The 12,549-nt window shown below is 36.4% G+C and overlaps 1 protein-coding gene across 1 annotated transcript; it reads right to left on the reverse strand.

Annotated features, from left to right (window-relative positions):
* Positions 1-1,093: 1,093 nt before the first annotated feature.
* Positions 1,094-1,588, reverse strand: LOC113859442. The gene has a single exon (XM_027492216.1). The coding sequence runs from the start codon at positions 1,586-1,588 to the stop codon at positions 1,094-1,096; it is 495 nt and encodes a 164-aa protein (XP_027348017.1).
* Positions 1,589-12,549: the final 10,961 nt, after the last annotated feature.

Consider the following 12,549-nt stretch of genomic DNA (forward strand, 5'->3'; position numbering starts at 1 on the left):
ATTGCTATAGGACTTAGTTATTTTGAGTTATATAATGGATATTTTTAGTTCTATAGTATTCTTTTGGAACAGTTGTAAAACTATTATTTCTTTTGTTGCAGATGAAAATTTTAGAATCTTTATTTTCTATATTACTTATGAATCAATGAAATTTTTACACTATGGTTTATATTATTTTCACACTTCTTTCTCACTTACAAGAATGTTCAAAGGAATTCATTTTATTTTCTTGATTCTTTTATTAAAATATCATGTATTTGAGAAAAGAAATATAAGGCGTTACATCTTGCATCAATATGCATCCCAGACCTTAATGCGATGCATCATAGTACCCCTCAAAAGGTTGACCGGTATAAGGATGTCAACCTCTGCTTCAGCTCATTAAAGCTCTGTTCACAGTCCTCCGTCCAAATGAAGGGTTAATCTCGACGAGTTAATCGTGTTAAAGGTGAGAAAATCTTTGCAAACCCTTCTATAGACCTCTGGTAGTAGTCCACCAAGCCTAGAAAGCTACAAATTTCTATGGCTGTTTTCAATCTTTCCTATTTTAACATCGACTCCACCTTTGAAGGGTAAACTACAATCTTTTCAGCTGAGATCACATGACCAAGGAATTTCACTTCCTCAAGCCAAAATTCACGCTTGGACAATTTGGCATACAATTGTTTCTCTCTCAAAATTTCTAAGACAATCCTCAAGTGTTCGGCATGTTCTTCCAAGGAACTGGAATAAATGAGAATGTCATCGATGAACGCCACCTTAAATTGATCAAGAAAAGGCCTAAAGATTTGATTTATGTAGTCTATAAATATTGCAGGAGCATTAGTAACTCCAAAAGGCATCACCACATTTTCATAATGCCTATACCGAGTGCAGAAAGCTGTCTTTGGAATGTCCTCGTTCTTAACTCGAATCTGATGATATCCAGACTTTAGATCAATCTTGAAGAACACTTTAGCACCTCTTAGCTGGTCCATTAAGTCATCAATCTGCAGTAACAGGTATTTATTCTTAATGGTCAGCTTATTCAGCCGACGGTAATCCATGCAAAGTCACTTCCGTCTTTCTTCTTCACTAAAATAACTGGTGCTCCTCAAGGCGATACACTTGGAATAATCATCTTTTTCGGCATCAGATCCTCAATCTGATTCTTCAACTCCATCAGTTCCTTCGACACCATCCGATTAGGTGCTACCAAAACTGGTTCAGCTCTAGGGACCAAATCTATACCAAATTCTATCTTCTTGGTTGGAGGTACTCCAAGAACATCATCAGGAATGATTTCGGAAAAATCTCGCACAACCGGTACTGACTGAAGTTCTTGCTCTTGCTTTACATCCATAACAGCTAAAAGAATAAAGCATGATGCTCCCTCATCAAGAGCTGCCTCTACTTGGCATGTAGGAATCATTTCTTGTAAGCCTTGCTGCTCAGGAAAAATCAAACGTCGCTGGGCGCAATCGATTACCACATGATTGGTAGTTAGCCAACCTATACCCAGGATTACATCCAAACCCGACATAGGGATACCCCTGTACTCCCATCCTTTAACTACTATGGGACATCCAACATAAACGGTTAACGTCATTATCGAATTCAAAGTGGGGGTCGCCACCACCAATTCACTCTTCAAGTCACTCGTAGGCAACTTTAAATCCCTCACACATCCATCCACAATGAAGGAGTGCGTGGCTCTAGAAATAAAGTGTATGGAAAGGGAGGTACCTGCTACCACTCCTGTTCCCTGAACAAGGTTTTTGGCCTAAATCGCCTCTGTTCCAGAAGTGGTAAAAATTCGTGGCTCAGCTTTAGGTCTGGTCGTCTGCAGAGCCATGACCATTCTAGAATGTACTGCATGTAGGGCACTAGCCGAAGACGATGCTGCTCTGCTCCAAGAGATAGGACAATCCTTAACAATGTGTCCTAGTTGCTGACATGTATAGCAAACTCTACTTTTAACCTGTGACATTGGCTCAAAAAATATGGGTCTCTGCACTTAATGATCACTCAAATTGCATTAAGATTTGTCGCCAATCCTCATTAAAGTATGCAGAAATTTTTGTGTAGTCTAAGATGCAAGCCTAGGTTGTCTCTGATGACTTTGGTTGAAAATATGTATTAAAGATGTTACAAACATTCACTATGAAAGCAATTAAAAGGGGGGTTTGTTTGATTTCTAGATTCAATAAAAGGAGCAAGAAACACAATGGTAAAATTCAATCAATAAAGTGTAGCAATCCTTAGTTCATTCACACAATTCTATCCTTATTCCTCTCAACATTTAAGACTTTTCCTCTTCCTTTGAATTGATTAATTCAACAAGCGAGAATCAACCTTAAAACCCCATACGAATTTAAGCAAATTCAATAGACTCCAACCCTTTTTCCTAAGATTATGCAACCTTAGAAATCAACTCAGAATTATGCAACTCAAGTTAATAATCTCATTAAAATGAATTAGGGTTAATTAAGCAATGTCCCCCTCGTTCAACCATTAATTCAATTCAAAGGATTGGGAAAAAGAAATTCATGAAGGAAAAGGAATTATATTGACATTAATAACCCAGGAATTCAAGAATCCAAGTTAATTCACTAAGGATTACAAAGGATTTTGCCCTCCATGAGGACGAGTCTCACAAATACTAGATAAAAATAAAGAGAATTCAAAGGAAAGTAAAGGGAAAATGTTAATCAAACCCTATGTTGAATCCTTGGCTGTCACCCAAGGTTGACCTAAGCTCTACAAGTGTTCCCAAAATGGCAAAATCTAAAAGTGTAAAAATCTCTGCAACCCTAATTTCTAAATATCTATTTATAGTGAAGTGATCATCGCTCATAGTAGCTACTATGAAAACGATAGTAGCTACATGTAGCCTCCCAATCCTATCATTCTTCTTTGGAATTGTCACTATGGGATCTAAAAGTGGCTACATATAGCGCGCATAGCTACTATAATTTTGAAAGTGGCTACGTGTAGCACTGAATCAATTTGGGCCTTGCTGTAGTTGTCACTATGGATTTCAAAGTAGCTACGTGCAAGCCTTTTGTAATCTGGGGTCTCTGTAGTGTCTACTATCACTTCTGAAAGTGATCACTTTGGTCTGCCTTCTAGATCTAGCTTGCTGTAGTGTCTGCTATCACTTCTGAAAGTAGTCACTTTCAACTCAAATTTTCTCAAAGACTAAAAATGTATGGAATAAGTCTAGAAATTCCTGCATAATTATTCAAATGATCAAAATTACAAATTATATCTATGTAATTCAATGTAAATTAACCAAAAATTAAGAAACCTATGATATTTGACCAAAATGATATTTTTATGTTATTTACACTTCCTAAGTCTACTTTTTCTATCAAGGAACACTAAAAAGACAAGTAAAAATCTAATAAAATGTGGATTCATCACAACCCGTAAACTTAAACTTTTGCTTGTCCTCAAGCAAATCAAAACTCAATAAAGTTGCATGTAAAAGAGTTGGATTTATCCAAAAATTTTGCTCAAAAATTCTCATTCCAATATTAAACTCTAATTGGCACTCCGAATATTTTCAAATCACAGATTCATTCAACAAAGAAATCACACTCATATCACTACGCTAGAATGAAGATCTGAGAGCGGTTTCGTTTTAAATTAGAGAGCATTTAGAACTGCTTTAAAATCTTGCGCTATCTGATGTGTTATATTTAAGGGAGCAGTTAAACAACCTGCTATCAAATGTTAAGATTGGAGAGCTGTTCCACGTGGAACCGCTCTCCAAATTATAAGTGTAAGATGAGAGAGTGGTTCCACATATAAATGCAGACAGCAAATCTGAAATTTGAAATTGGTTTCTTTTTAAGTTTTCTACTACAAAGTAAAATTAATTTATTATTATGTTTAAATCAAAATTTGGAATTGATTTCTTTGTAAGTTTTCTTCATTTTTATCACAAATCAAAATTGAATCTCGAGTTTATATGTTTGGTGTTAACCAAACAGTCCACATCTGCATGAACCAAACAGAAAAAAAAAGAAGAACAAATTGGTATGATGATTTTTAATGTTAATAGAGAGAAAAAAGAAATAAAGAGATAATGGATGATTCACCGTTAACAAAGAGAAGAAGAAAGAATGTAAGAATGAAGAAGTACCTATAGATGTAGAAAAAATCAATTTGTTAACGCAGAAAATATGAAAGAGAGCATGCTAACGAAGAATGAAGATGTACCTACAAATATGAAATAAAACTAATTGTTAGTGCAAAAAAGATGAAGAGAGCAGGCTAACAGAGAATGAAGAGGTACCTACAGATGTGGGAAAAAAATCAATTTGTTAGTGAAAGAAGACGAAGAGAGCAGGCTAACAGAAAAGTTGAAGAAAACATAAGAAAGCAGAGAAGACGAACATAACTTAAAGTAAAAGAGACCAACTTTGTTAGCTAAGAAGAAGAAATACATTGAGCGTGTTTTATTTATAAACAACTTTAATGACTTTAGAGAGCGATTAATAGAGAATCGCTCTCAGAAGTATAATTCTGAGAGCAGTTAACAGAGAACCGCTCTCAAAAGTATAGATCTGAGAGCGGTTCTCTATTAACAGCTCTAAAAAATATAGATCTGAGAGCGATTAATAGAGAATCGCTCTCTAAATATATAGTTACAAAGCAGTTTTTACTAATTGCTGTCTAAGTTAGTGTTCCAAAAACTCATTTCTGGCGTAGTGTATCAAATATTTTCATGCAAAGTCCCACTAAACTGAAACAAAAATCCAGCAAGGTTTCATGCAATCTATACAATGCAAAGAGATTATCTAGCTCACAGGATAGTGTTTCACTCTTCACTCATTAGTGTTTCAGGCTAAGTATTTCCCCTCAATTTATGCATTTTGCCTCACCTTATCATATGCTTGCCCATATTCTCAATCTCCTTTGCCTAGATACAATGAACCACCTATCATAAGGGCTTTGTTGGTCACAAATGGGTTATGTTAGGTTCAATTTTGATCAAGAAGGGTCAAAACTCAAGTGGGTTTTTCAAGAGAAGGAAGTTCTTTTGAGTGAGTGAGTACAATAACTTAGAGTGGAATGCATTAAATGATGCAGCAAATGAGATTTAAGCATTCTTTCACCATATTTTTTATTATTTCGCCTTATGTGGAAATTATTTTTCTATCAAAATAACTTGCTGTATTTTTCTTTTTCTTTTTCTTTCACTTCCATTCATTCATTTTTGTGATTTATTGGACTTTAGCAATCATTCTTTTCTTCAAATTTAAGCATTTTTTTGACATGTAATATTGACATATATAATGCTCACCACCCCAAACTTAAGAGCTTGCTTGTCCTCAAGCAACTACAGTCACAACAGCACCCCAAACTTAGTTTCTTGCATTCACTCTTGATGCAACTCAAAATAAATACCTCTCTTAAGGTAAAGAAAATATTTTAACAAACTAAGTTTGACAAAAGAAGGAAATATGGAATAGGAAAATTAGGTGCAAAGGTGTTTTAGGGTGGATGAGTGTATGCAAAGTAGGCCTTAATTATTTAGATGAAAAATTGCACAATGCATATTCAATTAGGAAATAAGGCAAGTTCTAGAAGATGAATGCAAAAATACATGTACAATGCACACACAAAAGAAATTTATGGCCCAATTCTCTACCAAGGTAGAAGTGATAATTACTTAGCAACATGTGAGTGCAATTCACCTTTCAAGAAAATATGTTCAGTATGGTAGGAATGGTAAATATGTACGAAAGAGAGAATGATTGTGAGTTGAATGGGAAGTGCAATTAGAATATGAAATTAGAATTACAAAATTAGACTTAATTAAAAAGAAAAGAAGATGAAAAGTATTTTTGTAATTTTGTCCATTACTATGTAAGGAAATTAGAATAAACACTTATGAAATAGAGGCAAAGAGATTATCCCCCTTTCATAGAAGATAGATTCACAACCTGGGGGTCAAATTCATGTTCCTCTTGATGGGACTGGGGGCATTTTCTGCACAAATATACACAGAATTCAGTATAGATAGCAAATATGAAAGAAGTACGAATGATATATATATAAAAGTAGAGATGTTCTAAATTGTTCAAAATTAAAGCAGTAATATGAAGGTAGAACAGGAAAGATAAAAATGATAATGTGTGATAATTACATGGAAATAGTAGCGAATAAATGTACAGGAAAATAAAAGAAAATGAGTAAAAAGTAGAGGACATGAAAAGAAACTAAAGCTAAATGACATCTTCATTTGAGCTGGAGGATAAGGAGTTGTCATCATTGTCATCCTCCTCCTCTGCTGCTACTTCTTCTTCTTTCTCTAAAGAGCTAGAGCTACTGTCCTCTAACTCAACTCTCCCTCTAGCAATGGTAGTGAAAGGTGGAAGATCATTCTGAACTGCTGCTTGAAGGTAGTGGCCACTGAAGGTGGGAGCATCATAGATTTGTGCAGAGGTCATCCCCAGCTTCTTCCTTATGTTTAGCAGCATAGTGTCCATCAAAGTCATCAAGGCCGTCTGGCCAGAGTGTATGGCATCCTGTCTCAGAGCAAGCTGTTTCATCTACTCTCTCATCTTCAGTGGTGTGCCTTTTCTGTACTCTGCTGGTAGTGACAAGCCTAGATCAGTGGTCTTCTTTGGCTTAGACAGCTCCTTCACCATAGCTATGGAGATGGAAGGGGCTGCATGACTTTTTGCTGGTATTCTCCAAAGTTTACCCCAGCGTCCTAGCATAACATAGTTATGATGGACGAGAAACCAAGGGAGTCCCTACTCTTGCTCAGGATCTCCATAATGGCATTGTTGACCACCTCACCAACATGGATGGACATGCCTGTGAGGATGACATATATCAGCTCTGCCCTCTTTACTGCTAAGGTGGAGGAGTGAATGACTAGCATGAAGGAGCTAAGAATAACAACGCTCCATACTTTGGCTGTAGGGACAAGATGTCTTGTTGCCAGATTTTTAGGCTGCATCTTTGTGTCAAACTCCCAGTTTTCTCCTTCCTTGCAGATTGCTTGGAGAATGGGCTTGTAGTCCTTTTCTTCCAGGTAGCTGAAGGTGGTAAAATCCAATTGGCCAGCTGCCCTCTATATAGCTGGAATATTCAGGATTCTTTGGATATTTGTGGGTGTGAAATCAATCTCTCTGCCCCTCACTATGCTATGTCTTTGGGGAAAAGTGTCGCCCTTAACCCTCATGGCATTTGCATAGAACTCTTGGGTGATTTCTTTCCACCCATTCCCAGCACAAGTGGTGAAGAGGTCCCAACCTCTTCTCTGGATCTCCTCCTTGAATTAAGGATAAGTGCCTTCTTGGATTTCGAAATTCCTGTCCTACACCAATTGTTTTCTGAGGATGTTGGTATTAACATAGTTTTCATGGTGTGCAGGTGAAGGTCTGAATGAGGAGTGTAGCGACCCAATTCACTACATTACTGATAACTACTTTACAACATGATAGTTCAGAAAACACCAAAATCTGGTAATATATATATATATATATATATATATATTCCGTTTTCATGCAGTTTACAAGTATAGTTATCTTTCTCTGAGAGAGTTAACATGCATATATCTTTCTCATCTCATCCATCCATAACTCCATTTCAATAATATACTCATATAAGATCATCACAACTCGTCATCAGAAAATACCTTAAATATATTAATTATAGATTGCAGAAATGATAGGTTCATGATTAAACAGTACGGTCAAGTAGTTCAAATACAACATAAGTAAACTGAAAACAAACCAAACTCCCTAAGAGCAGTTCCATTAAAACACAAGTAAATAAATGACATCAATCCAGAGGCGAGTAATCCTCAATGGGATCGGACTCCTCAGGTGATGTCGGGGAAGTGGAACTAGAAGCAGCAACCGTGCCATGATCTCCACTACTCTCCTCAATCCATCCAGCAGTGTGAGGAGGTGAACGGGTGACAGTAGGTGGAACCAAGGTAGATGGATGTGAAGGATGCATGTAAGAGGGCATGGTAGTGTACCTAATGGAGGATTCCACCACATGGATATCCCTCTCCATTGGCACAGGTGAGGGAGTAGGAGACATGAAAGGGAATGGCACAAGTGCAGAGGTTGATGTAGCAGTAGGTGTACGGGAGTCTACGGACATAGGTGTGGGGGAAGCAAACAAGGCTAGGTAAGGCAACTGAGTATCACCAAGAGGGACAGAAAAGACAATCTCAATGGGTGTGTCAGCAACATACTGGGTGATCTATGAGCCTCCACTATCAACTCCATGAATCACTCGGGCGAATCCGCGGAAGACACTCTACTGGGCCGCGAAGTCAAACACCCACATATCATCCTCAGAAGGAAGGATCCACACCTTCACCTTGTTCTTGTCCATCTATATAGCCAGGGGTGAGTTCTCCAAGGGGTGAGTTCTCTAAACACAAATATCATATATAGCCATACCCCAAGGAAGGCAGTGTACAGTCACATCTCAATCTAACAATCCATATTCAGCATCATCAAAGGTTTTATCATATAATAGGGAGATAAATGTAATCATAATCATAACAAATCTCACAAGTATTCAATCATCCCTAATAGTAATGCACATAATGCATGAATGCAGGTTTCGATCTCACCCATATAGTACTCATGTGTTAATAACATGGAAATGATACATGGGGATCCCATTCCTCTATGACTGGGGACTTGCCCAGTTTTAGCATAGAGATAGATAGATAGATTCAAGTCGTGTTGCGATCGGAGGACTCCATTCCCTACTCTGCACAGTGATATAATAGATAAAAAATAGAATAATAGCACATCATTGATGTGTAGTGCCATCCGGCACGTTCAGGAATAGACCTCTACGACCCTAGTATTATAGAGTTCACGTCAGGTTTGGCTAAGGTCTTGCAAGTGGGTCATAACTCGACTACAGGGAGCTCAGCTGCCATCTGCCAATTAGGTCGGATGTTCCCCCTTTCGCCACCCCCAGAAGGTCTACTTTGGACTGAACTTCCAATACCTACAGTTGTGCCTCTGCAATGCCATCAAGTCGTTTCACAAGATAATATATGATGCATGAAATAGCATTTTCAGTTTTCTTGTGATAGTTTTCTCAACTCACATCATCCAACCACTTGGGGCTGTTGCACAGTAATAATAGAAGTCACCATGGACTTAACATCATAGCATATAGCATCAAGCTAAAAGTCATCATAGACTTAGCAACATGGATAGATAATCTCCATGAGTCACATGCCTTAGCATGAATAGATAGATACCATAAGTTTCACTATACATCTCACTGAGTTCATAATAATTTCAAGATAATATAGTTCAGGAACTCAGGGCATAACATATATTTCTTATCATAATTCATAATCTCATGGTTTTATAATTTCACACTCATGGATAATTTTAGTGAAGCATATAATATATTGGACCACAGCTTAGGCAAATCATTCAAGCCTTCATAATTCATTTTCTTTTTCTCAAGTTACTCTTTATTTCACATTTCAATTCAATCCCTCTTTCAATTTAGCACAGTCCCATTCCTCAACCCTTACAATCTCTCCTTTCAAGTTCATCCTAACCATCACATTTATTTTTATTAACCTCTAACACCTTCTAAACCATAAATCATTTCACTCAAACTCTTACTCTCTTAATTTTCTTCCTCTCGATTTTTCTCTCCATGAAAGAACAATTTATCAAACTTAATTCCTTTCTAAACCACTAATTAATCAAGTTAATTCAGAAAAGTCCAAGGGTATTACCTCTCGGTTTCTCACTCTTTATTAGGTTATCTCAATCAAACTTAAGTACTTTTGTCACACCAAGTAGTTTAATTTATGTCACACACCATCTAAGTCCGTTCCTCTCATTTATCACATTTTTCTTGCATTATCACTTGTTGATTTTTCATTCTCAATACTCAATCACTCACAAGGCAACTAAATCATAATACTTTCAATAATTCCAATCATATTCATGGTCCATTTCCATCAAACAGCCCTCAAAGGCTAGAATTATCAACATTGCAATATCATATAATCATTTTCACTACACATTGTTATAATTCATCATTTCTTTCATAAGGTATGTAATGATGCATGTGATGCTCTCAAATAACAATTTCATAGCTAAATCCACAATGAATAGTAAGGAAATCTAAATTTCCAGCCAAGCATCACTTCAAACATACCTCTAGGTTCTCAAACACAATTACCAAGGATAAATAGTACATATCTCACATCATTCTCATTTTTCCAGCAAGTTACTCAAGTAAATTTCATGAATTTCCACATCCAAAATCAAGTAATTTCAAGTCTTGCACCAATTTTTATCCAAGGTCAATCATGCAAAAATTCACAAGCAACCATCAACCTTTCAAACAAGTAATTTCAACATGGTTCAATCAAATCATGCCAAGGCAAGACACTTCCAACTTCATTTTTACTTCCATACACAAGACAAGGCATACAAGATAATTTTTCTAAATCTTTGCAACATTTTTAATGCCAAAACCGAGACCATCCAAGCTAATTGTCACCTTTTCCTTTATAAAATTTTCTCTCATTACTCATAGCAATCTTTTCCAAATATTCCAAGGTTCCAAAACACATAGATTTCAACCTTTTTCCTCATAATACACAAAACTGTCCAGCCTTCAAAACTTAATTTTTTGTCAAGTTCAAAATGAGCAAAATAGGGAAAAATCAACATGCAAACATAAGGTTCCATTATCCAAGTGCAGTACTTTAATTTTTAGCAAAGGATTAGGTTTAAAAAATCTAAACCGAGGCAATACATAAGGGTTTTCGACACTTAGACTTTTCATTTTAGTGATCCAAAATTACACTTATTTAAAAAGGATAGATCTCAAAAGAACAAGGAGTTCAAGACATGTAAGGCATCATTTAAAAATTCAACATGCACCAAAAGATGGGACATGCACCAAAAGATTCAACATGGAAAGAATAAAAATTCAAACTTTCAAAGGGTCCACTCATCCAAGCATAAAACCGAGAATTTAGAAGTGACAAAAATGAAGCACAAGGCACAACTCAACACGCAACTAAAGAAAATTGTCATCCAAGTTCATGGTTACATGATTTCAAAGGTGGATCATCATTTAAACAATAAATCCAGCAAAGGAAGTGAAAAATCGAGACATGCACAAGGAGTAAACAACATGCAAATGTCAAAAATGCAAGCTTTTAAGGGGATTACCTCATTCACACATAAATCACAAACTTAGAGGCAATTAAAGTGAAGAAATCAAGTGGAATTCAACATGCAAATGGTACAATGAGCTTGTTCAAAATTATTGAAGATAAAAATGAAACCTTTCCAAGATTTTACATAATTCCAACCAAGGAAAGCAAGCAAAAGATTGAAGGATGAGAACTCCCCCTTGCCTTTGAATTTTTGGCATGAAATAGTGGGAGAAAGGGTTGGAATTTGTGGATCTCCAAAGGGAAGCTTGCTGGACCGAAAAACAGCAACAAGAGTCTTCAAAGTTCTCCTCCAAAATGAGCTCCTTCCACACAAAAATTGGAGGGATGATGGAGAAAGAAGTTGGTGATGGAAAGGAGAAGTATTTGGATGATTTGGATGAAGATTTTGTGAAGATTGGGGGCTGAAAGCTGTCGGTTTCTTGGGAGAATTTTGAGAGAATTTGAGACTTGGAGAGAATGAGAGAGAATTTTCGGTTTTTGGCTTCCAAAAGGTGCAACTCTAGTTTGGCAAGCTTATTTATATGGAGGGTTAAGTTTAGATTGGCCAATTGTCACTAAACATTTACGTTTTGGCTTGCTTGGAAAGGTTCCAAAATTTAAAAACTGCACACGTCTTAATTTGGGTAAAATTGGAGTGAATTTGATAAATTGGTGTAAGAAAAGGGGTGTCACGGTTTTTAGTGCATGAATAGTGAATTGTGGGAAAGTTTGCAAGCAAAGTTAGTAAAAATTCAGCAAGAAATTGCATGAAATGGTGTAGGGCTGCATGCACACAGTTTGGATATCCCAAATTCCCAAAAGTCAGCACAAAATTCCAAAGACGAGATTTTGGGCAGCAAATGCATGCAATTTCATTGGCCGGAAAGAATGCAACATGACTAGGTTGACATGTGGACGAGACTTTTGATGTGGTGCTAAATTCAAGAAAATGCAATTGATTAAAGTAATCATGGTGTCGGCATTTTGGAAGACATGAAAAGAAAGTTCCCAAATGATTATGTTTGCAAATTGGGAGACAAAATCTTTTTACATGAAATTCTAGTCGCCGATGCTAGATTTGGAAATCTTAGAAGTAATGATTACTATATTTCGTGAGATTCCATGCAAGAATTTTGACGGCTAAGAAATGATTAAGAATCTAATATAATGATTACTAAATCTCACGTTTTTCAAGGCAGAAAATTATGATTTGACGCTTATTTAAATAAGACAAAAAGTGACTTTTTGGATAAGATTCTTAGGGGTATTTTAGACAATACTGCTGAACATAATCAGAGAAATTCTTGGACGATATTGGAACCAAATATATTGCATGCGGTTACCCTAAAATTTTGAATTCAGAA

This window comes from Abrus precatorius, unplaced genomic scaffold, assembly GCF_003935025.1.
Source record: "Abrus precatorius isolate BTA unplaced genomic scaffold, Abrus_2018 Scaffold2, whole genome shotgun sequence".
Lineage (NCBI taxonomy): Eukaryota > Viridiplantae > Streptophyta > Magnoliopsida > Fabales > Fabaceae > Abrus > Abrus precatorius.